Source organism: Eubalaena glacialis, chromosome 11 (assembly GCF_028564815.1).
Source record: "Eubalaena glacialis isolate mEubGla1 chromosome 11, mEubGla1.1.hap2.+ XY, whole genome shotgun sequence".
NCBI lineage: Eukaryota > Metazoa > Chordata > Mammalia > Artiodactyla > Balaenidae > Eubalaena > Eubalaena glacialis.
The window spans coordinates 59012432-59039461 of NC_083726.1; the positions used below are offsets into that span (position 1 = coordinate 59012432).

Here is a 27030-nt window from a genome sequence, read left to right on the forward strand (position 1 = left end):
GAAGAGGAAGTTGAATAGTTGAAATAGCACGGTCTGATTGCTGCAGACTAAGATTATCCTGTTTCATTCTTCAGTCTGCCCTTCCTTCTCTTTCCCAAGGGCAGAAATGAACAAAACAATTTTCTAATTGTTTAGCACTCAGTTTTCTACCTAGTGAAGACAGTGTGGTTGTACCAGCTCTCATTTTTTAAAAAATTATAGCATTTGGAATTCAGTGCATATTCATCTTTGATTCATTTCCTCCCGTTTAAAAAAAATATTGTGGAAAATTTCAAACATTTACAAAGTACACAGAACTGTATAATGAATATCCTTGTATCCATCAGTCAGTTTTGACGCTTATCAGCATTCTGCCATGTTGTTTAATCTATACCTCCACCCACTCTCCACGGGGCATTCAATTATTTTTTTAAGGTAAATTTTCTGTATGTTGAGATGCCTAAATACTAACTGAACAACTGTGACGATGGATACATCTGTGTAACCCATACCACAATGAAGATATACAACACATCCATCAGCCCAGAAAGTTCCTTCTTTCTCAGTCAATTCTTTGTCCTCTCCCCCACTCCAGGCAACCACTGTTCCGATTTTTTTTTCAACAGATTAGTTTTGCCTGTTCTATAATTTCATGTACATGGAATCATTAAGTATGTACTCTTTGTATCTTATGCTTTTAATTAGCATAATATCTGAGCTTCATTTAGCTTAATGTGTATATCAGTAATTCATTCCTTTTTATTGCTGAGAAATGTTCCAGGGTTTAAATATATCACAATTTGTTTATTCATTCTCCTGTTGACAGACATTTGGTTGTTTCCAGGTTTTAGGTATTATAAATAAGTTATGAACATAACTTATGGTGTTCTGAACATTCTTGCACAAGTCTTTTTGTGGATTTTTTTCATTTCTCTTAAATAAATTACCTAGCTCGGAATAGCAGAGCCAAGGGATAGGTGAATGTTTAACTTTATATGAAAACTGCCAAACCTTTTTTCAAAGTGATTGTATTATTTCACATTCCTACCAGTAATGTATGAGTTCTGTTTGCTTCACATCCTAACAAATATTGTCAGCAGTCTATTAAATTTTTGCTTTCCTAGTGGGTCTGGAGTGGTTTCTCATTGCGATTTTAATTTTCTTTTTCTTTAATATTAAACATTTTTCATCTGTTTATTGGCCAATTATGTAGCTTCCTTTGAAAAGTGTCCATTAAGTGTTTTGCCTATTTTTTAATTGGGTTGTCTTTTTATTCTTGAGTTATAGAAAGTCTATATTTTCACATAAGAGTTCTTTGTCAGATAAATGAATATTTTCTTCCAGTCCATGGTTTGCCTGTTCATTTTCATAATTTTTTAATTTAATTTTTATTTTATATTATAGTTGATTTACAATGTTGTATTAGTTTCAGGTATACAGCAAAGTGATTCAGTTATAAATATACATTTATCCATTCTTTTTCAGATTCTTTTTCCATATAGGTTATTACAGAATACTGACTAGAGTTCCCTGTGCTGTACAGTATGTCCTTGTGGATTATCTATTTTATATATAGTAGTGTGGATATGTTAATCCCAAACTCCTAATTTATCCCTCCCCTCCCAAATTTCCCCTTTGGTAACCATAAGTTTGTTTTCGAAGTCTGTGAGTCTGTTTCTGTTTTGTAAATAAGTTCATTTGTATCATTTTGTTAGATTCCACATATAAGTGATATCATATGATATTTGTCTTTCTCTGTCTTACTTCACTTAGTATGATAATCTCCAGGTCCATCCATGTTGCTGCAAATGGCAATATTTCATGCTTTTTTTATAGCTGAGCAATATTCCATTATATATATGTACCACATCTTCTTTATCCATTCCTCTGTTGATGGACATTTAGGTTGCTTCCATGTCTTGGCTACTGTGAACAGTGCTGCTATGAACATTGGGGTGCATGCTTCTTTTCAAATTATAGTTTTCCTTCACTCTGTTAATGTGGTATATTACACTGATCAATTTTCATATGTTGAACCATCCTTGCACTCCAGGAATAAATTCCACTTGGTCATGGTGTGTGATCCAGGAATAAATCCCACTTGGTCATGGTGTGTGACCAGGAATAAATCCCACTTGGTCACGGTGTATGGTCTTGTTAATATGCTGTTGAATCTGCTGTGTTTCTATACACTAACAATGAAATATCAGAAAGAGAAATTAGGAAAATAATCCCATTTACAACTGCATCAAAAGGAACTAAATACCTAGGAATATATCTAAAGAGGTAAAAGACTTGTACTTGAAAAACTACAAGACACTAATGAAAGAAACTGAAGATGACACGAACAGATGGAAAGATATACCATGCGCATGGATTAGAAGAATCAATATTGTTAAAATGACCATACTACCCAAAGCAATCTACAGATTCAATGCAATCCCTATCAAAATACCAATAGCATTTTTCACACAACTAGAACAGCAAATAATTCTAAAATTTGTATAGAAACACAAAAAACAATAGCCAAAACAATCTTGAGAAAGAAGAACAGAGCTAGAGGTATCAAGCTCCCTGATTTCAAATATACTACAAAGCGACAGTAATCAGGGCTTCCCTGGTGGCACAGTGGTTAAGAATCCGCCTGCCAATGCAGGGGACACAGGTTCGAGCCCTGGTCCAGGAAGATCCCACATGCCGCAGAGCAACTAAGCTCGTGCACCACAACTACTGAGCCTGCACTCTAGAGCCTGAGAGCCACAACTGCTGAAGCCTGTGCGCCTAGAGCCCGTGCTCTGCAACAAGAGAAGCCACCGCAATGAGAAGCCCGTGCACCACAACAAAGAGTAGCCCCCGCTCACTGCAACTAAAGAAGGCCCCCACACAGCAATGAAGACCCAACACAGCCAAAAATAATTAATTAATTGATTAATTTTTTTTAAAAAAGCTACAGTAATCAAAACAGTAATGGTACTGGCACAAAAATAGACACATAGATCAATGGAACAGAACAGAGAGCCCAGAAATGAACCCATACTTATATGGACAATTAATCTATGACAAAGGAAGCAAGAATATACATTGAGGAAGACAGTCTCTGCAATAAATGGTGTTTGGAAAAACTGGACAGCTACATACAAAAAATCAAACTGGACTACTTTCTCACACCATGCACAAAAAATAAATTCAAAATGAATTAAAGACTTAAAGGTAAGACCTGAAACCATAAAACTTCTAGAAGAAAACATAGGCAGTAAACTCTTTGACATCAGTGTTAGTAATTTTTGTTTGGATATGTTTCCTCAGGCAAGGGAAACAACAGCAAAAATAAACAAATGGGACTACATCAAACTAAAAAGCTTTTGCACAGCAAAAGAAACCATCAACAAAATGAAAAGGCCACCTACTGAATGGGAGAAGATATTTGCAAACAATATCTGATAAGGGGTTACCATCCAAAATATACAAAGAACTCATACAACTCAACATCAAAATAAACAAACAACCTGATTTTAAAATGGGCAGAGGATTTGAATAGACATTTTTCCAAAGAAGACATACACATCATAAAGGGCATACTTCACAGGTTTCATAATCAAGTTTTAAAATGTAATAAAAGCAAATCACAATCATAAAAAATAAAACACAATAACAAGTACATTGTAGAAAATTTAAAAATGCAATTTATTTGCCTTATTTACCAAATGATTAGCTACAAAGATACAATTTTTGCCTTGGAGTTTAAGGCAGTTTCATTTCTTACCACAGTTACTTTTTCTGATGCTAGAATCAGCATCTTCTGTGTCTTCTCTGTATTTAATTGATCATTTACGTTTTATGTTTGTCCACTTGGGAACCATACTTTCTTCATGATCACTGAAGCTCTGCAATATAAAATGTCATCGTCTTCATATATTTGAGTAGTACCGATCCCGGTTTTGAAAGTCTCTATGAGCATATCTTGCATAGGTCTTATTATGAGGGATCCTTCCAAAAGGTTCATGGTCATTGAAACAAGATTCAAAAACTTCATCAACAGCCTTCTGAGCTACTTCTTTGCTGATGTTCCTAACAGCCAGGATAGAACGAATGGCTCTGTCTCGCACACAAGTCTAAGGAGAAAAGTATGTGGCTTTAATTTTATTAATATATGAAAATTTTGTCATGAAATAGTAACATTGTATACAATGTGTGAACCACAGTCAAAATTAATTTCCTCTCATGTTATTTTATTAATTTCTGTCAGTCCAAAGAAGAAAGATTAAATTATGGAACATGTTTAGCTCAATCTAAAATTATTTAGGTATAAGTAAGATCTCCTTCCCCTCCTCCCTTCTTCTCATCTTTCCTAATGATGATAATTTCTAGGCAGTATCTGCTAAACAATAACTCCAAATTTGCAAAATCATAAAAAAGTCTATAAATAAGGTTCTGGTTGAGTTTTTTAATTTGAATAAATATGAAATATACTCCTGTGCCTCTCTCTCCCTTAGCTTTTCAGGTGACCAATGCTAGATAACTTTTCCTTCGAGAGGGGCATCTCCCCTGGAGGCAACAGGAAACCACACATACATACACACAAAATTTGAAGGCATCCTAATTTTTCAGGGGAAAAAAAAAATCAAACAACTTTTTTCTTGGGTACATACTGTACAAAAGCAGGGACTCTGTTCTCTAGGACTCTTCTCCCACTACCTCCACGTATTTTCCATCCTATTGCTAGTTCTATTCATTTTCTGCTGCTGCTACCCAAGTTAAAAAGAGGAGATATTTCTCTTTCAAAGACTCTGGACCCCGGATTACATGCCTTAACTGCATTAGCCTCTTCTCTGGGATGTTCTGATGTGCACCCTACTTCCACTGAGAGCCAGAACACACCGCCCATTCAGATGCTGCCTGAGCTGAATTCACCAGATGAGCAGGGATTGGAGGGCACGGAAGACATGCAGCACAAGTCAGTGGCACATCACTAAGTGGGCTTGGCACAGGCTGAAAGCATAACGGCCCTATCAGAGTAGCCACCCTTCCCAGGCCCCAGGTTTGCCTTCTAACTAACTCCCATTCACTGAGTTCAAAATTTCTCTTCGTAGTTCACTGTGACTTTCTACCTTCCTCCCCAGAGTTGAGTTACTCTTTTCTCGGGAGAACCAAGGGCCTTCCTGCTGTTGTTCCAAGCCTGTCCTTTTTGCATCTGGTTAAAACTGCTATCCTGATGCCCATGTACCTGACAAATTGGCCCAGCAACCTCTTCCCATAGAAGAGCTCTGACCAGCCTTTCTCCTAAGTGTGGACACAGAGACCCTTGGTTGCTATGGGCAGAACTGCTCACATTCTTCACCAGTCCATCAGTTCTAAACTTCCTCTCCCCATGCCCATCTATCGTGGACCTTAAAAGCTTTCTAGTACAGTAGAAACTAACACAACATTGTAAAACAACTATACCCCAATTAAAAAAAATAGTGTTTCTTTTAGACAACAAGAACAACAAAAAAGCTTTCTAGCTTTTCATTTGCCTATAGTTTTCATTTTGTTTTGTTTACAAAATCTCTTAGCTCAGCTCATCATAATCAAGTCTGTGCTGATCCAAAGCTTGGCTGTCACGTCACATAGCCTTTAAAGGTCTGCTAATACACACTGCACTGCAGTGCAGTCTCTGTGCTGACAGGTATTACTTTTTTGTCTAGAGAATACTGTGATGGTTTCAAAACACAAGTCCAGTGCTGTTAGGATAAAAGTAAGACAGGCTGTGATTTCACTTCCAGTCCTTATCTACCCCCATACAAAAGTACCCCACGTGTGAGACCGTAGCTCTTTTCACTGTGAAAATCTCTCACTTAGTCACATAGCTTGCCCATAATTATAAAATAGAACTGAATTCCATCTATTTCGCTTAAGTGATACACATTTTGTATTCTTTCATGTAAGTAGTTCTTTCAAATTTCAAATACTAAATGTACTTCTCATTTTTCTATTCATTATTTCCACTCATAGCACTCTTAACAGTAAATGGTTTCATATGTTAGTTTTTACCTGATGGTGTTGTTTTAATCCAAAATGTAACCTGAGTATTTCATTTAAAAGTGAGCAGTCTCCACTAAGGTTAGCAGCTCGAACCTATCACAAAGACAGAAGGCAAACAAAAAGAAAATAAGCACTTGTGCTCTATACCTTTATACCAACTGATTTTTTTTAATTGTAAAAGAATATAAAATTGGTATATTTTTCTGAGAACAGAGTACCTGTAAGATTTTTTTTTTAACTCTATTGACTTAAGAAGTTCTTAAGAAAAAGAGCAGATATCCATGAGCTACACTAGGCAGCGCCAAATACACTGGGGGCAATCACCTATTCAAAGGGAATTTTCAAAACTTTCCACCAGAGTCTTACAGACAGAACTAATTTCTTTTGGAACCAAAAGTCAAAGAGTTAGACCTCAAAGGTAAAGATTATGCTCTCTAAAAATACAAACACTTCTAGAAATTACCAAAAGGACTTCAAGAAAGCATTCTTCCAAAGATCTACAAACTGAGTTTCAATGTGAGCTTAAAACTGAATACATCAGTACCTAAGACACTTTAGGCACACAAACCTCCCAGCTCTCCTAGCCCAAATCACTGAAACTCTCTTGGACCTTCCCTTGAACCCATGTAAGTTCATGCCCTTCCTCCAGGGTCTTGATTGGCCTATGAAAAATTAAGTGGTACAGAGAATCAAGAACATTCCAAACTGGTCATGCTATGAACATGACAGCCTGAAGTTAGTATGTATTTTCTAATTTTCTATATCTTTAAGGTAAAAAGCAGCTTTAATAGGTGAAAAAGTCATGGAACTACCCACATGGATTCTACAGCCAACCTGGCCATGTTTTTGCTCATTCACTGCAATCAGAATGGCCCACTTCTTGTTACTTCTATAATAACATGGCTTCATTCCTCTGAGGAGCTCAAAGCACTTAACACACTTTAACTAGCTAACAGGCATTAATTCTCGTAACACCCAAGAGAGAGAAATATCTAAAAGCTCAGATTTCGGTCTTCTTTCTAAATAATATGAGTTATAATCAGATGCAGTGAGGCTGCTTATTAATTTCAAGGGAAAGAGAAAATAATCTAAGTTTTAAAGTATAAGCTTGAAATTTATATTAGTTTTCTTTAGCTTCTCAGCACATTGCACTCTTCAATTAATGAAATGCAAGTATGAAATACAAATGTCTTTCTAGGAGCATATATATGTGTGTATTTCTGACAGCAACCCAAAATGCTTAATAATAAATATCTTCCTATGTTGTATTTTTGAAACGAACTGTTTTACTCTAGAGAAAGCTAGGAACTTTACCTATGGAAGGCAGCACAGCAAACCAGTCAAGAACCCTGGTTGTAATCCTGCCTCTGCCACTTACTATGTATGGTATCTGAACAACTGCCTCACTTTTCACAGAAATAAAATGGGGATAACAGTATCTACCTCAATGGGCTGTTGTGAATATTAAATAAGAGTCCACAAACAGCACAGGGTTTGGCACACAGCCCCTCAGTAAATGTTAACTATACATTTTTTGTATTATATAGTTTATTCCATAGCAAAAATAGCTTATTATTAAAAGTCATCACTATTATTAGGATTTAAAGGTTTATTTAAGACAATCCTAAAAAGATACTTAAAATGTCTACCTGCTGTATCTAAAAGAATTGTATTCAATAGTTAAAAATGGAAACTGAAGACTAATGTGGAATTATGACAAGAAAAGGAATACGTTTAAATAAATCATACTTGAATAAAATGTTCAAACACACAACAGTGTCCTTGGGGGAAAAGTACCTTCTACAATAAAACTTACCTCAGAGCAGGCCAAGTGCCTGACGTCGGTGAACCAGTCGACATGAGCTCGACAATGATCGAAAGCATGAATGAGCTCATGGGTGACCACTCTGTTCATATGGGCCTGATTACAGATATTATTCTGGCACAAAACAATCTAAGAAGCACCAAAATGAGGAAAGTTCGGTTATTTCTAAGATCTACTCTCACTTCGTAGATTCCATCTTCTCTCCCACCTGAGTGGGCTCAACTGCTTGGAAAGCCTCACCCACTCTATCGACCCAACACCCACCCCTCCATCAAGGCTCGGTCTTCACCATACATGCTCCATGAAGCCTTCCCAATGGCTAACTTCTCCCTTCTCCTCTCTCTGGACTACACAGCACTTAGTTTAAGGCCATTTACTCACACACCATCCTCACTGGGTTGACTGTACCAGCCATCTTAGACTCCACAGTCTTATATTAAGAGTGGACCCTGGAATGAAGCAGGGAGATTCAAATTCCAGCCCCACTCCTTACTAAGTCAGTGACCTTGGGCAAGTTTCTTAAGCTTTCTGTGCCTCAGTTTCCTCAACTATAAAAAAGGAGATGACTTACTTAGAGTACCTACCTCTTAGAATTGTGAGAATTAAATGAGAATATGTGTAAAATGTTTCTTATCAAGTTTCTCAATAAGCAATGAATCAACAATGAATGACCACACTGTCCCATTCTACTAGAATTGCCAGGAAAAGTCCTCAGAAAGAGCTTCAGAAAGAAGTGCAAAGAGCCAGCAGCACGCTGAGCAGGACCCTATAAGAATAATAAAGACGTGAGGGGCCCTAATAATAATAGTCCCCACTTACTGTGTACTTACTGTGTGCCAGACACTGGGACATGTCCCAGATATTTTATATACATTCATTCAACATTCATTTATGCAACTAATATTTATCAAGACCTACTAGAGATTTATAATCTACTAATGGAGATGGAAATTAATCAAATATTTACCAAAATGTTTAAACACATGCAGTGACAGTTGTCATGAAGAAAAACCCAGGCTGTTACGAGTACATACAATGAGAGTCCCTGACCTGGTCTGCAGGGTTGAGAAAGGTTTTTCTGCAGAAGGAATGTTTAAACTGAGATCTAATGGATGAACAGGAGTTAAATTCGAGGAGAGGGGAAGGGAGCATTCCAGACAGAGAACAACATAGGCAAAGGGTAGGGGGAGGGTTGAAGGAAAAGAATGTTTGAGAAGCTGAAGGCAGGCCTGTAGTACGAAGCACAAAGTTGGAGGCGGTAGGCATGAGATAGGGCTGGTGAGGTCGGCAGGGGCCAAATCACTCTTTATCCTGACAACAGTGGGAAGTCACTGAAAGGGAGTAGTGAAACGGGGGGTGTTTTATTTTGTTTTTATCCTTTTGACCACAGTTGGAAAAATAAACAAAAGATGATCAAAACTGGATGCATAGAGACTAGCTGAAGGCGAATGAAGTATTCTAGGCAAGAGATAATAGTCCCAGAGCTAGGACGGTGGGAGCCTAAAAAGGTATTTAGGAGGTAGACTGGACAAAATTTGGTGTTGGATAGAATATGGGAAGGGAATCAGAAGTATCAAGGATGATCCCTAAATTTCTGGCATGGGTAATAGGACAGATGGTGGTACCGTTCACCGAGATATGCAAAACTAAAAGACCAGGTTGGGTGGGGATGGAGGATGGTAAAAATCAATTTGAACTTGGACATGTCAGGTCTGAGGTGCCTTTAGGACATCCAAGTGTAGGTGTTCAGTGAACACTTGGCTATATGGATGTGGAGTTCAAGAGAAAGCTCTGACCCAGCAAAGTAAATGAGATCCCCTTGGTAGAGTGCAGAGTAGAAAAGAAGGGGCTCTAACACCAAGGATTAAGGGACTTCATTTAAGGGCTGGTAGAGGAAGCTAAGTTAGCAAAGGAGCAACCACAAGAGTGTTGCATACTGGAAAGCATGGCAAGAAAGTGGCATTAGCTGTTAAAATCAAGTGTATGCATGTGCTACGACCTCCACTCTAGCCAGATACCTTGGAATAACTCTTGCCCACGAGCACTGGGAGAGAAGGTGAAGAATATTCATAGCAGCATTGTTTATAATAATAATAAAGTTGGAAACAATCAATACTCGATAAGGTAAACTCTAGTACAGACATACAATGGCATAATATACAACACAAACTAAATTAACCAGAGGTGCACACAACAACACAGAAGAATCTCACAATGTTGAACGAAAGAATTAAGTTACAAAGACTGTATGATTTCATAAAATGACAAAGTATTACACATGACCCCAAGTATAAAGCTTAAAAGGAGGAAACTAAACACATTGTTAGACTATACACATAGATGGCAAAACCATTCAGACAAGCAGGGAATGGTTATCACAGAAGTCAGAATAAGGAAGGGAGGGGGTTGTGACCCAAGAGGGGCACACAGGCTTCTGAAGTCCTGGCAGTGTTTTATTTCTCAAATCTGGGTGGTAGTTATATAGATGTTCATTTTACTATTATGACTGAAAGTGTACGTACAGGTATTTTACTCTTCTATACGAATGAGATACTTCACAACAAAAATTTTAATTAAAAAAAAAAAAAAGAGTGCCCAACTGTGTATAACACTGCTGAGAAATAAGATGAAGATTCCGAATGTGCACTCTATTTCACCCCCGAAGAGGATGAACTTACCAAGACCCATCTTGGGAGCTATAGGTGTTGCGATTATCAATTTACAAATGAGGAAACTGAGAATAAAACGAATAACTTGCCCAAGCCCCACAGCTGATAAGCAGGGGAACTAGGATATGAACTCAAAGTCTATCTGACTCCAAAACTCAGACATCTCACCCCTCTGCTATGTTGCTCTTTCCCATGATTACCGTGAAACAGCTATAAATAACTAAAATACATATAAAATTCCCTAGCAGGAAACAATTAAATGTACTTAAATGTGTTATATATTCATGATGGAAACAGTGACTTACAACACTTTTCTCTACCCTCATATCACATGACATATCCATCTACCACCTCAAGACTGTCAAAACCCCCCATTGACTTAAAACTTATACATTTATTGACTTAAGTGCTCTGCTTACTATGATAAGTAGTTTACAAGAGAAATCTCATTTAATTCTCATAATCATTCTATAAGATAAATACAATCATTACCCATATTTTACAGATGAGAAAACTCACTCTCCTCATCAAAAATTCTCAAAGATCTATCACTTCTCACTGTGTAAAGGTGAAACTCTATCTTGGCATTCAAAGCCTCCCACCATATAGCCTATCTTTCTTTCCAATCCTATTTCTCCTCATTCCCCATGCATTCCTGCCCTCCAGCTGAACTAGACAACATGCCATTCCCCAAATACACCTTGTGCTTTCTCAACACGTCACCTTTGCTCATGCTACCCCTGCTTTTGGCAACAGTCTTTGTCTTCTTTGCCCCTGAAGAGCCTTTACATCCTCTAGCTGAATCTGTTGGCATCTTTCAGTCAATCACATCACTGTCCCATTGTGGTAACCACACCCACCTCAAACAGTTTAACCCGCCTCAAATTTTATCATTGTCTCTGCGTTCCTGTCTTGTCTCCCCTGTGAGATGTAAGGACCTTAAGAGTAAGGACCACAATTAACTCATTTTTTGAATTCTACACAAAGTCTACCAAATGGAATGCCCAGCACGTAGAAGGCAATCAGCAAACATCAGGAGAGAGAACTGGAGGAAAGAAGACAACTTGGTAGACCGCCTACCTGAGACACTGAAGCATCAAAACCTCCACTGACATTTCCATTACAATCTTCACAAGAAAAGTGTCTTTCTTTGTTAACAGCGCTGGAAGGTAAGAATGGATTAAAAAGACAACGTCCAGAAGTAGTGTGCATGGGGCACAGGGGAAACAGCCCTGGGCCAGGAGACCCGGATGACACATCTCTCCATCACTACCACATAGGACACCTTGGGAAAGCAACTTAACACCTTCGGGACTCAGTTCTCTCATCTGTAAATAAGGAAACTGTCTCTGCAAAATCTATCCCAGTTCAAATGCTATGCTATGATTCCATAAAGAATTTGATCAACTAATTAAGACCATATTGGAAATATGCTGGAGTTTCTGCCCTTGGGCCAGAATGTTAAGAAGTGGACCTCAGAAATAACTTCTTCCGATCTCCTCAAAGTTAAACAACACCTGGAAGGCTTCTACATGCATAACAAGCTGAGATTTCTTCTCCATTAAGGATAATGCTGAGACTGGCATAGTGGAAAAACCAGGTTTGGTGACTACTTACAAGTAAGATTTTAAGTATCGTCTTTACTAAATACCTGAGGTGAATAGTAGAGCCAGAGATGTGGAGTTAGGGCTGAAGAGGTCCAGAGAGAACAAGGCCTGCCTGGAGAGAGTGCAGCCAACCACCACCACCTACCATATGGAAAGGGCTTTGTGGCCTGAAGTGAAAAATCTGAAGTACTTCCAGTTTTGGTGGGGATTTTTTGTTTTCAGCAGCCAGAATATAGAGCAGCACTTCAAAAAGATTCACTTACCAACCCGAATGCTTCATGGCATCAAGCAGCAGTTTAACATATGGATCTAGAAAGATATTGATTCAGTTACATATGGTAATTGGAAAAAAAGAGCACCAATTAAATTATCCAAATAGCAGTATAAGATATTATCAAACAAAACCTCACAAATCTTAGCAAAGTAATACTATCTTAAAAATGATAAAAAATGAATATGAAAAGATAAGCTTAAATTAACATAAATGCAAGTCTTTAATGAAATGAAACACTGATAGAAATACCAAAATGGGTAGTACCAAACATCTTAGATAACATCAAATATGCTTTTCAGTTAAATGATCGAACACAATGTATTAAAATATATACCAAGGGGCTTCCCTGGTGGCGCAGTGGTTGAGAATCCACCTGCCAATGCAGGGGACACGGGTTCGAGCCCTGGTCCGGGAAGATCCCACATGACGCGGAGCAACTAAGCTCGTGCACCACAACTACTGAGCCTGTGCTCTAGAGCCCGTGAGCCACAACTACTGAGCCGCACGCCACAACTACTGAAGCCCACGTGCCTAGAGCCCGTACTCCGCGATGAGAAGTCACCGCAATGAGAAGCGCACGCACCGCAACGAAGAGTAGCCCCTGCTTGCCGCAACTAGAGAAAGCCTGCATGCAGCAATGAAGACCCAACACAGCCAAAAATAAATAAAATAAATAAATTTATTTTTTTAAATAAATAAATAAATAAATACACACACACACACACACACACACACACACACACACACACACACCCCAAAAGACTGAGGAAATTTGGGACCAATATCCATAGAAACAAACAGCAGCATAGTATCCAGATTAGAAGAAGGCAGTAGGTAGGCCCACTGTTGTCTGTCCTGGTCTGTGAATAGTGTCCCATTCTGAGTACCATGCTCTAAACAGGACCTGCCAACCGAAGCTGTTCCATAGGAGAAGGTGACTAGAACAGTTCAGGACTATTTTCCACAGGAAGCAAGAAAGGGATCTGTAGATTTGGAAAAGAGAAAAAAGACTTAACTAGGGCCACAGTACCTTCAAGTATCTGAAGGGGTGCCATGTGGGAATAAATTCAGCCAACATTTCTTCAGAGGGCAGTACAAGGACCAAAGGGCAGAAGTTACACAGGGCACATTTCAACTCAGTATGAGAAAGGAGTTTTTCCAACAATTAAAGCTGTCGATACAAGAGCCCAATAGCCTCAAAGGGCCTCAAAGATAAACTGTTCCAGCAGAGGTCTATAAACACTCTGGTCAATTGATGGCACAGAGGTTTCTGGTCAGTGATGGGGGTTGGAAAGGCCTAGATGACCCCTGAGGCCCCCCACTTCTAAGAATCTATGAGGGACTTCCCTGGTGGCACAGTGGTTGAGAATCCGCCTACCAATGCAGGGGACACGGGTTCGATCCCTGGTCCAGGAAGATACCACATGCCACAGAGCAACTAAGCCCGTGCGCCACAACTACTGAGCCTGAGCTCTAGAGCCTGAGAGCCACAACTACCGAGCCTCTGTGCTGCAACTACTGAAGCCTGCACGCCTAGAGCCCACGCTCTGCAACAAGAGAAGCCACCACAACGAGAAGCCCAAGCACTGCAACAAAGAGTAGCCCCTGCTCGCCACAACTAGAGAATGCCCACACACAGCAACGAAGACCCAGTGCAGCCAAAAATAAATAAAATTTTTTTAAAAAACTTTATAAAAAAAAGCGGGGGCGGAGTCAAGACGGCATACTAGGAGGATGCGGAATGCGCGTCTCCTCACAACTAGGGCAACTACCAGGCACCAGTGGGGGACCATGGACACCTAAGGGGATGGGAGGAACCCCCAGCAACTGGGTAGGACATGGGGCATTGGGGGAGCGAAGGGGGAGGAGAAGTGGAGGCCGGACGAGACTGGCGCCCCTGAGGGGCGGCTGGGGGAGGGCAAGGGATTCCCACGCCCGAAGGGGGAAATTGGGGAACCACTGGGAGGGCAGAGTATCAAAAGGGAGAGTTGCCATGTTTCCCCTGCCCACTTGGGCCCCCAGGAACCTGCTGAGATCCCGGGCCTGATCCTCTGCCCACCTAGGCCCCCTCCAGCCACACGGGCCCTGAGGGAGTGGGAGGGAGGGAAGGGGGAGCAAAAGTAAAGGCCAGACCTCCGGGACCAGCACCCCAGAGGGGTGGCTGGGGGAGGGGAGGAGTTCCTACACCCAGCGGGACCCCCCCCACGGTTAGGGGTCCAGTGGCGATGGGGAGACCCTGCGGGAGACGGTGGGGGAGGGGCACAAAGGAACGGGGCCAGTGCTTTCCCTGTCCACTTAGGCACCAGGAAGCCTGTTGAGCTCCCGGGCCTAATCCTCTGCCCTCGGAGCCTCCCTCGTGCCCCACAGAGCCCAAGCCCCGCCCCTACACCCCCACCCAGGGCCCCACCTCTACACTCGGAGACACCCTCTGAGACCCCCTCCAACGCGCTGGACCTAAACCCCACCCACACACCCTTACTCAGCGCCCTACCTCCAGACTCCGGAACTCCACACTCCAGAGGCCCTCCTTTTGACGTGCTGCCTCTCCCCTTCCGCAGGCAGGTCCTAAGCAGAGGCCCCGAGCCGTGCTCAAACGTCACCCGCAACCTGCCTAGGTCCTGCCCCACCCTAAACCCCACCCCTGCCTGAGTTCCGCCCCTGTCTAAGTTCCACCCCATAGCCAAGGTTTTTTTTTTTTTTTCTTTTTTTCCACTTTTACATTGGGGTTCTGTTTTACCTTGTTAATTCATGTGTTCATTCTTTTATATTTTTATTTTTCCTAATAAATCTTTTATTTTTCTAATTTTATTTTATTCATTATACTTTGTTATTGTTCTCTCCTTTTGGCTTGTTCACCCCCCCTTTTTTTTTCTTTTTTCTGTTGTGGTTTTATTTTACCATGTTGCAGTTGTTTCAATTACAGTTTTATTTTTCCTAATATATTTTTTATCTTTCTAATTTTATTTTGTTTTTTATTCTTTGATATTGTACTGTTCCTTTTTTCTTTCTTTGTTCCTTTTTTTTTTTTTTTTTTTTTAAACGCACCACAAAGCTTGCAGGATCTTGGATCCCAGGCCGGAGATCGGGCCCAAGCTCCTGTGGTGGGAGCACCGAGTCCAAACCGCTGGACTAACAGAGAACCTCAGACCCCAGGGAATATCAACCAGAGTGAGGCCTCCCGGAGGTCCTCATCCCAGCTCTATCCAACTGCCTGCAAACTCCAGTGCTGGACGCCTCAGGCCAAACAACCAGTAAGACAAGAAGACAGCACCACCCATCAAAAAAAAAAAAAAAAAATGAAACGACAAAAAAATGTTACAGAGGAAGAAGCAAGGTAAAAACCTACAAGACCAAATAAATGAAGATGAAATAGGCAACCTACCTGAAAAAGAATTCAGAGTAACGATAGTAAAGATTATCCAAAATCTTGGAAATAGAATGGAGAAAATACAAGAAACATTTAACAAGGATCTAGAACTAAAGAGCAAACAAACAGTGATGAACAACACAATTACTGAAATTAAAAATACTCTAGAAGGAATCAATAACAGAATAACTGAGGCAGAAGAACGGATAAGTGAACTGGAAGATAAAATGGTGGAAATAACTGCCAGGGAGCAGAATAAAGAAAAAAGGATGAAAAGAATTGAGAACAGTCTCAGAGACCTCTGGGACAACATTAAACACACAAACATTCGAATTATAGGAGTCCCAGAAGAAGAAAACAAGAAAGGGTCTGAGAAAATATTTGAAGAGATTATAGTCAAAAACTTCCCTAACATGGGAAAGGAAATAGTCAATCAAGTCCAGGAAGCGCAGAGAGTCCCATACAGCATAAACCCAAAGAGAAACACGCTGAGACACATATTAATCAAACTATAAAAAATTAAATACAAAGAAAAAATATTAAAAGCAGCAAGGGAAAAGCAACAAATAACATACAAGGGAATCCCCACAAGGTTAACAGCTGATTTTTCAGCAGAAACTCTGCAAGCCACAAGGGAGTGGCAGGACATATTTAAAGTGATGAAAGGGAAAAACCTACAACCAAGATTACTCTACAAGCATCTCATTCAGATTCAATGGAGAAATTAAAACTTTTACAGATGAGCAAAAGTTAAGAGAATTCAGCACCACCAAACCAGCTACAAATGTTAAAGGAACTTCTCTAGGCAGGAAACACAAGAGAAGGAAAAGACCTAGAAAAACAAACCCAAAACAATTAAGAAAATGTTAATAGGAACATACATATCGATAATTACCTTAAATGTAAATGGTTAAATGCCCCAACCAAAAGACACAGACTGGCTGAATGGATACAAAAACAAGACCTGTACATATGCTGTCTACAAGAGACCAACTTCAGACCTAGGGACACATACAGACTGAAGGTGAGGGGATGGAAAAAGATATTCCATGCAAATGGAAATCAAAAGAAAGCTGGAGTAGCAATATTCATATGAGATAAAACAGACTTTAAAATAAAGACTATTACAAGAGACAAGGAAGGACACTACATAATGATCAAAGGGATCAATCCAAGAAGAAGATAAAAGAATTATAAATATATATGCACCCAACATAGGATGCACCTCAATACATAAGCCAACTGCTAACAGCTATAAAAGAGGAAATCGACAGTAATACAATAATAGTGGGGGACTTTAACACCTCACTTACACCAATGGACAGATCATCCAAACAGAAAATTAATAAGGAAACACAAGCTTTAAATGACACAATAGACCAGATAGATTTAATTGATATTTATAGGACATTCCACCCAAAAACAGCAGATTACACTTTCTTCTCAAGTGCACATGGAACATTCTCCAGGACAGATCACATCTTGGGTCACAAATCAAGCCTTGGTAAATTTAAGAAAACTGAAATCATATCAAGCATCTTTTCCGACCACGGCGCTATGAGATTAGAAATCAACAATTACAGGGAAAAAAATGTAAAAAAACACAAACACATGGAGGCTAAACACTACGTTACTAAATAACCAAGAGATCACTGAAGAAATCAAAGAGGAAATCAAAAAATACCTAGAGACAAATTACAATGAAAACACAGCGATCCAAAACCTATGGAATGCAGCAAAAGCAGTTCTAAGAGGGAAGTTTATAGCAATACAAGCCTACCTCAAGAAACAAGAAAAATCTCAAATAAACAATCTAAACTTACACCTAAAGCAATTAGAGAAAGAAGAACAACAACAACAACAAAAAAACCCAAAGTTAGCAGAAGGAAAGAAATCATAAAGATCAGATCAGAAATAAATGAAAAAGAAATGAAGGAAACAATAGCAAAGATCAATAAAACTAAAAGCTGGTTCTTTGAGAAGATAAAAAAAATTGATAAACCATTAGCCAGACTCATCAAGAAAAAAAGGGAGAAGACTCAAATCAACAGAATTAGAAATGAAAAAGGAGAAGTAACAACTGACACTGCAGAAATACAAAGGATCATGAGAGATTACTACAAGCAACTATATGCCAATAAAATGGACAACCTGGAAGAAATGGACAGACTCTTAGAAGAACACAATCTTCCGAGACTGAACCAGGAAGAAATAGAAAATATAAAAAGACCAATCACAAGCACTGAAATTGAAACTGTGATTAAAAATCTTCCAACAAACAAAAGCCCAGGCAGGACCAGATGGCTTCACTAGCAAATTCTATCAAACATTTAGAGAAGAGCTAACACCTAATCCTTCTCAAACTCTTCCAAAATATAGCAGAGGGAGGAACACTCCCAAACTCATTCTACAAGGCCACCACCACCCTGATACCAAAACCAGACAAAGATGTCACAAAAAAAGAAAACTACAGGCCAGTATCTCTGAAGTACATAGATGCAAAAATCCTCAACAAAATACTAGCAAACAGAATCCAACAGCACATTAAAAGGATCATACACCATGATCAAGTGGGGTTTATCCCAGGAATGCAAGGATTCTTCAATATATGCTAATCAATCAATGTGATACACCACACTAACAAACTGAAGGATAAAAACCATGTGATAATCTCAATAGATGCAGAAAAACCTTTCGACAAAATTCAACACCCATTCATGATAAAAAAACTCTCCAGAAAGTAGGCATAGAGGGAACCTACGTCAACATAATAAAGGCTATATGACAAACCCACGGCCAACATCGTTCTCAATGGTGAAAAACTGAAACCATTTCCTCTAAGATCAGGAACAAGACAAGGTTGCCCACTCTCACCACTATTATACAACATAGTTTTAGAAGTTTTAGCCACAGCAGTCAGAGAAGAAAAAGAAATAAAACGAATCCAAATCAGAAAAGAAGTCATCTGTTTGCAGATGACATGATACTATACATAGAGAATCCTAAAGATACTACCAGAAAACTACTAGACCTAATCAACGAATCTGGTAAAGTAACAGGGTACAAAATTAATGCACAGAAATCTCTTGCATTCCTATACACTAATGATGAGAAATCTGAATAAGAAATTAAGGAAACACTCCCATTTACCACTGCAACAAAAAGAATAAAATACTTAGGAATAAACCTACCTAAGGAGACAAAAGACCTGTATGCAGAAAACGATAAGACACTGATGAAAGAAATTAAAGATAATACAAACAGATGGAGAGATATACTATGTTCTTGGATTGGAAGAATCAACATTGTGAAAATGACTATACTACCCAAAGCAATCTACAGATTCAATGCACTCCCTATCAAACTACCAATGGCATTTTTCACAGAACTAGAACCAAAAAAATGCACAATTTGTATGGAAACACAAAAGACTCCGAATAGCCAAAGCAATCTTGAGAAAGAAAAACAGCTGGAGGAATCAGGCTCCCTGACTTCAGACTATATTACAAAGCTACAGTAATCAAGATAGTATGCTACTGGCACAAAAACAGAAATATAGATCAATGGAACAGGATAGAAAGCTCAGAGATAAACCCACGCACATATGGTCACCTTATCTTTGATAAAGGAGGCAAGAATATACAATGGAGAAAAGACAGCCTCTTCAATAAGTGGTGCTGGGAAAACTGGACAGCTACATGTAAAAGAATGAAATTAGAACACTTCCTAACACCATACACAAAAATAAACTCAAAATGGATTAAAGACCTAAATGTAAGGCCGGACACTATAAAACTCTTAGAGGAAAACATAGGCAGAACACTCCATGACATAAATCACATCAAGATCCTCTTTGACCCACCTCCTAGAGAAATGGAAATAAAAACAAAAATAAACAAATGGGACCTAATGAAACTTAAAAGCTTTTGCACAGCAAAGGAAACCATAAACAAGACAAAAAGACAACCCTCAGAATGGGAGAAAATATTTGCAAACGAAGCAATGGACAAAGGATTAATCTCCAAAATACACAAGCAGCTCATGCAGCTCAATTATCAAAAAACAAACAACCCAATACATAAATGGGCAGAAGACCTAAATAGACACTTCTCCAAAGAAGATATACAGATTGCCAACAAACACATGAAAGGATGCTCAACATCACTAATCATTAGAGAAATGCAAATCGAAACTACAATGAGGTATCACCTCACACTGGTCAGAATGGCATCATCAAAAAATCTACAAACAATAAATGGTGGAGAGGGTGTGGAGAAAAGGCAACCCTCTTGCACTGCTGGTGGGAATGTAAATTGATACAGCCACTATGGAGAACAGTATGGAGGTTCCTTAAAAAACTAAAAATAGAACTACCATATGACCCAGCAATTCCACTACTGGGCATATACCCTGAGAAAACCATAATTCAAAAAAAGTCATGTACCACAATGTTCATTGCAGCACTATTTACAATAGCCAGGACATGGAACCAACCTAAGTGTCCATCGACAGATGAATGGATAAAGAAGATGTGGCACATATATACAATGGAATATTACTCAGCCATAAAAAGAAATGAAACTGAGTTATTTGTAGTGAGATGGATGGACCTAGAGTCTGTCATACAGAGTGAAGTAAGTCAGAAGGAGAAAAACAAATACCGTATGCTAACACATATATATGGAATCTAAAAAAAAAAAAAGTGGAACCTAGGAGCAGGACAGGAATAAAGACACAGACGTAGAGAATGGACTTGAGGACATGGGGAGGGGGAAGGGTAAGCTGGGATATAGTGAGAGAGTAGCATTGACATATATACACTACCAAACGTAAAATAGATAGCTAGTGGGAAGCAGCTGCATAGCACAGGGAGATCAGCTCAGTGCTTTGCGACCACCTAGAGGGGTGGGATAAGGAGGGTGGGAGGGAGACACAAGACGGAGGGGATATGGGGATATACATATGCATATAGCTGATTCACTTTGTTATACAGCAGAAACATTACAGCAAAGTATTATGAACCCAAGTGCCTCTAATATCAACTTTTCGCATAGATGTCCTGTCTGAGAGTATAAATGCACAGCAAATTACGTGACATAAGCAAAAAAAAAAAAAGAGAGAGAGAAAGAAATCAAGGTTTTTAAGTGCTGAAAGCAGAAACAGGTGAGTAAAAGTAGTGTGGGATGAGAAAGTTAGGTACAGGTTACTGCTTTACTAACCTGACCCCTCTTAAGATTGTTAACAATAAAACAATTATTATTAATAATAAGTATTATTTAGTGTATATCAGGTATCAGGCACCATACTAAGTGCATTATTATTCAAGCAACTAAGAGTTTTACAAAGTTGAAATGGATTCAAAAGCCTACAGTCCTCTTTAAAAAAAAAATTTCTGGGAGCACATTGGTTTGGTACTTCAAAAAGGACCTGCAGTTTTAGAATGGATTTGCTTTGGAGAAAAAGAAAACAAAGGTCGCCCTTGAGGCCTGATTTCTCCCATCACACTCGCCCCAGGGATAGGATTTTAAAGCTTCAAGTTGATGCTTTAATACCACCAACAGGTTCTCCCAGCAGCCTTCCCCTTGGAAGGTTGAGGCGGGTTAATTCCTACTGGGTCTCAAGTTCAGCACCTCGCCCTCCTCATATCCTACCTATATCAACTCTTCCTCCACTTTTTGGTTCTGCCACTGTAAGAACAGCTGCCTTTTCTTTATTCAGCTCCTGACATGCTGGCACTTTACACTCATAAAATCTATTCCTCACAACAACCCTAAAAGGGGTATTTTTATCCCTCCCCCACTCCCTTTTTTTTTCTCAGATAAAGATAGAGAGGATCAGAGACTTAAAACACTCTTCCATATGTAACAAGGGATCAAAATTTGAACCCATGTCTAATTCTGCAGCCTATGTTCTTTCCACTGCATTCCACTTTGAAACATCTTAAAGGCAGGGTCCCAACTTCTCTCTGTATTTGCCCAATCCAGAACCTAGGAGGCATTCAATACATATTTGCAAAGTAAATACAATGTCATCATTTCCTCTACTCCCCCTCCTCCTCCCTTGATTCCCTAGATGCAGGTAATCTCAAGAAGGCTGGAAAATAATTGGGTGGTTGACTTTTGGCCAGCTATGAAAGAGTACCCTTACTTTGGAACAATAAGTTTAAGTCTTTGATTTTCTAAATGTATCTAAAGTAAACTTTAGATGGCAATGTAAAAGAGTTAAGAAATCTCTAGTGCAATGTCCCTGGGATTAGAGAAAAATTGGTCAGCAGATGGTGTCCCTATTTAACCCACAACAGTGGTTCTTAACCTTTTTGGGATCGTGGACCTCTCTGAGAATATCATGGAGCTATGAACTCTCTCCCCAGAAAAATGCACTTAGGGGCACCCACACACGGTTTCGTAGTCCATGTCAGGAATTTCTACACTCTGAAGTCCACCCATGTATGAAGGTTAAGAACCCTTTCCATCAAAGGGTAGGACTGCAAAACTTGTTTTTAACAGGAGGGAAGAGGGCAGGGCACAACCCTTACAGAATGACATAGCTGTTGTGGACACGACATAAACTGGTTAAAACCTGGTTAGAACCGATTAGGCCCAAGATGGCAGAAGATTCAACTTCCAGTAGATCTTGAACCTCATTATACGCTCATTGTAATACATTAGCATATGCTACATGACACACCCACGGGCACCATGACAGTTCCAAGGCTAACTATAAAAGGCCAAAAAGTGGGCAGTGGCCCAAATCCTGGAAATCCCCACCCCTTCTCCAAAATAGTTGGAATAATCCTCCCACTCATTAGCCTATGAAATTACCCAGCCCATAAAAACTAACCACCTCATATTTCCTGGCCGCTCTCACCTTCTGAGACAGACTGCACTCTGTCTATGGAATGTGTATCTCCCAGGGCCTCTTCCCTTCTGAGATGGCCCACACTCTGTCTATGGAGTGTGTATCTCTCTCAATAAATCTACTTCTTACCTATCACTTTGCTTCTCGCCGAATTCCTTCTGCAGTGAGACATAAAGAACCTGAGCTTCATTAAGTCCTGAGACCAGGAGTGCAATTTCAATTAAAAGACAGTGGGTTCGAGTCCCAGCCTGCGGGTTCAAGTCCCAAGCTGAGTTTTGGCGGGGTTCAAATCCCATCTGAGTTGTGCAGTTTCAGCAGGTATGCCTTAATTAACATGGCTCTTTAAAACTCTGCTTCACCTGGACTCTCATATTACTGCATAATTTACCTAAAATATCAAAGGATCTGTCAGACCAGTGCGCGTGACGGAAAGGGCAAACTCCTAACCCAACTCCTCATTCATGCCGCAAGCAAAAGTAGTGCTGAAAGGGGCCTCAGCGCTTCCTCTGATGGAAACTGAGGCTCAGACCCCCACACCCGCCCCCACAAGAATCTGCCTTAACTCTGCATCCGGTGCCTGAACCCCGCCCCCGACACACCTGGGCTGAACCCGGAGCCCCCCAGCGGAGCGGCACCAAGGCCCCTCCCTGCCCGCCGGGTCTCAGACACCCCCCACCGCACCCTCCGCAGACGCCCAGCCCCCAGGCTCACGGCTCCTACTTGTCTCCAACGTCTGCAAGAGCATAAGCTGGCACTTCTGGTTGTTGGTGAAGAAGCTGGAGAGGAACCCTTGCTGTGGCTTCCCCTGAGCCAGCCGCTCCGGGAAGACTTGGCACCCGACGTGTTGCTGCTGCAGCTGCTCCCCCGCAGCGGGGCCCGGGCCGCGTTCATCCGGAGCGCCTGCCATGCCGCCCACGGACTTTGCCGCTGCTTCCTCCCGCCTCAGGCGGCCCGGGGGGGAGACAGGGAAAGGTAACCTCCCTCCCGCCTACCCACCGCCCAGGCCCTCCCTCCGCCGAGCCGGCCTGGCGCCAGCCGGGCGACGGCCGCAGGGGTCCACAAACCCGGAGACCAAAGGAGCGCTGGGCCACAGGCGCGGGGCGGGAAGACGGTAACGGGGCGGGAAGACGGTAACGGGGCGGGGCGACGGCTGCTAGGCGGGGAAGGGGCGGGGCCAAGCGCCTGCTGGCTGAGCTGGGGTTGGCGAGTACCCTCGCAGGCTACAACCCGCCTGATGTGGGCTTGGCCTTTGCCGCTCAGCGTGCTTGTGCCGTCCCCATAAGCCTTGTTCCGCAGCCCTGCTTACTCGTGCACACTCGTTCCTTACCTCCTGACCAGTACTGGCCATTAAGTACCCTTCTCCCTCTGAAGGTTTCTGCCATCTTCGCACTCCCTGCTTTGTCCACCAGCAGCCTAATTGCAGCCTCTGGTCCACCTCTCTCTTGACGCCCCAAGCCATATTAAAAGCAGTTTTCCAGAAACGTTTGAAAGCTGCAATTATAATGACTGGTCACGTCAAAACCCTCAAAATATAAGACCCAACTACTTTTTTTCTGCCTCTTCTAGGCCCATTCGCCCACCCTACTCTTTCGCCACCGCAAATAACTCTGATAATTGATGAAATAAAATTCATATTTTATGGCAAGACAAGAAAAATTTAAACAAAATTTTTCTCTGCCAGTTTGGGCCTCCTCCCTCCCCCTTAGAGTGTATTGTGCATCTGCATTAACCAGACCTCCTTAGAAGATATTCCTTCTTAATCTTGTATAGAGTCAGGATGACCCACTACTCCATAACTCCTTGGGAGATAACCTTCCTTCTGTCAATAACTCATTTGACGTATAACACTTTGTCTCAAAAACTTCTTTAACTGTGCTGTGACTTCTAGTGGGTGGAACAGTGCTCAGAGCTTTCTGAAAGACTGTCTCCCAGGTTATAATCCTCAGGTTCGCTCAAATAACTTTTCCATTTCTTTCTTAGATCGACCATTGATTAATTTTTTCATCAACATAACAAAACACAACCTTTTTACTTATAACTCCAAGCCTTCACTCATACTTCCATCTTTAAGCCCCCGTCCTCAGTCCTTATGATCCAGGTCCTGATCAAATCTACCTAATCCACAGGGCCTTCCCAGATACCTTAATCAAAATTAATCTCTCCTGATCTCCCAATGTACAAAGTACTTCGTACCTATTATGGCTTCATCACTGCCTGACAGGTTTTAACTAATTTGTGTTTCTCTTTTCCCACTAAATTTACTCAGTTCAGCTCACACATTTATTCAGTACCTGCTATGATGGGCCAGGCATGGCAGCAGAAACAGGATAATAAGAGAATTTCTAAGGTTGAGAGGAGCATATGATTTATGTAAGAAATGTATCTAAATCATAAAGGTTCAAGAGACGTTGAGGATTATGAACAGTACCTATGTGTCATAGGTGCTCAATAAATATCTAAATTGAGTGAGATGCTAGGATTATTCACTCATTTGAAATATAATATTATGAACACCTTCTATGTACATAGACTACTAAAGCTGTAACAAAAAAAAGCTACTTTTTATTGAGCTTACCTGCAATACATTATTTCTAATCCCTACCACAACCCTGCAAAATAAATATTGTTATCACTATATTTTTCAGATAAAGAAAGTGGGCTCAGCAAACCTGAATAATCCGGGACCACACAACTAGCTCTTAATCTAGTTAGGGGACTAAAATATACACATATGGAAAACTAGACCATTTCAAGTTAGTGTAATTAGTCTGGAATTCTCAGGGAAGGCTAGATAGAAAAGATGGGGCCTGAAATGGACCACAGACTGTAAACATTTGAAATACTATTCAGCTATATGAATAAGCAAAAGAATGCAAATTCAAAGCTGTCATTTCCCCGCACCAAATTAGCAAACATTTTTTCAATGTTCATTGCTGAAGGCAACAGAGAGAAAACTAGAAAATTGTACACCAAAATATGATCAGTAGTTGTCTAGGTATCAGAATATTTTTATTACATTTTTCCAAATTTTCCTAATGTTCTACAATAAGCATGTATTACCTTTATAATCAGAAAGGTATACTTTAAAAAAATTGAGTAGCCTTTGGATGGCATATGTGTTAACTTCATCAATTTATACTATAAAGACATAGGAGTGGAATGGGACGGCATTAGGGGAGAGATAGGGAAGTGCAAATACAAATTACTAAGGTAAAAAGAGTAAAATAATCACCACAAAGAAATGAGAACATGGGCAAAGATTTAGCTATAAGGATTTTCATTTCTCCATTGCGGTACTAATTAAGAACAAAAAGGATAGAAACTGTTTTAACAAAAAGTGCAATGGAAAACATAACAACCATGTTGTTTTTTAAATGAAATATGTTCATAAAAGCTTTTTAGGTTACAAAATAGCATGTACAACGTAATTACAGCTTGAAATTTATTATATGCACAGAGAGGGTCTGGATGTGTAACCGAGCAGGACGTTATGGGGCCTTCCCAGGACGTACCCCCTCCCCCATATCCTCGCTGTAGCTCCTCTGAAATACCTAGATAATAGTATCTGATGCACACTTCCTGAGTTACAGATGCTAAAACCTCCACCAAATGGAAGAAATTAACTACTTGATGATCATGAGCCCCCAGATCCTATAGGTCCCTAAGGATTGATAATGTTAACCGCCCTATTATCTCAACATCAACCAGAGAATTGTGCAGGTCCTAATCACATACCCTGCAACCAGCCTCCCTCACCTGGCTTTTAAAAATGCTTTGCTGAAACCCTTCCGGGAGTTCAGGGTATTTTGAGCAGGAGCTCTGTCCCTTCTCCTTGCTGGGCCTTCAATATACCTTTCTCTGCTCCAAACTCCCACGTTTTGGTTTGGGCTCACTGTGCATCAGGCACACGAGCAACAGATGAAATTTGGGAGTTTTGTTTTGTTTGCACCTGTGTGTGCTTGCCTTCATTCTCTAAAGCAAAAATAGTTGTTTTATAGTAAGTTGTTTGAAGCTGCTTAAATAAGTCACAGCAACAAATGAAGTTGCACATAACTTTAAGTGCTTTCTAGCTTTGTTTTTCCGCAACTAATAAATCCACTTCTCCAGGGCCACCAAAACCTGGGGGAGATTATAGCCTTTCCTTACTGATCCAGTCATTTTGAATACAGGGAAAGAACAAAACAGTTTCCACCACTCTCCGCGGGAATATGCCACACCCGGCCCAGTAATCCCACACCGCTGGGAAACGCAACCCACCAACATACACACCTACTTGCAGCAGGAGTCAGCCCTCCGAACCCGGAAGTGAATGGGAGAAGGCACGCAGCATTCTGGGAAGATTTAAGGGAGCCGCGTTGGTGTGGCTGGCTGTTACCGGGGCAACCGGAGGCGCTTGGCGATTATCCATGGTTTGGCGCCGTTAGTTGGAC

At 40.5% G+C, this 27030-nt stretch overlaps 1 protein-coding gene across 7 annotated transcripts; it reads right to left on the reverse strand.

Annotated features, from left to right (window-relative positions):
* Positions 1 to 1876: 1876 nt before the first annotated feature.
* On the reverse strand, positions 1877 to 26894 carry ATP23 (ATP23 metallopeptidase and ATP synthase assembly factor homolog). 7 transcript variants are annotated; one of them, XR_009702520.1, is made up of 7 exons: positions 23312 to 23710; positions 12365 to 12410; positions 11575 to 11656; positions 7817 to 7954; positions 6010 to 6093; positions 3743 to 4091; positions 1877 to 2171 (listed from the first exon to the last, which is right to left on the reverse strand). XR_009702520.1 is itself a non-coding variant. In XM_061205097.1 (6 exons), the coding sequence occupies exons 2-6, from the start codon at positions 12379 to 12381 to the stop codon at positions 3888 to 3890; spliced, it is 525 nt and encodes a 174-aa protein (XP_061061080.1). In that variant the 5' UTR covers positions 12382 to 12410; positions 26870 to 26894; the 3' UTR covers positions 3675 to 3887. The 7 variants fall into 7 exon arrangements, 6 of the variants coding, with proteins under 6 accessions (XP_061061080.1, XP_061061078.1, XP_061061077.1 ...); XM_061205097.1 differs by lacking the exons at positions 1877 to 2171; positions 23312 to 23710 and adding an exon at positions 26870 to 26894 and having other exon boundaries at positions 3675 to 4091; XM_061205095.1 differs by lacking the exon at positions 1877 to 2171 and having other exon boundaries at positions 3675 to 4091; positions 23321 to 23710.
* Between the last annotated feature and the right edge of the window lie 136 nt (positions 26895 to 27030).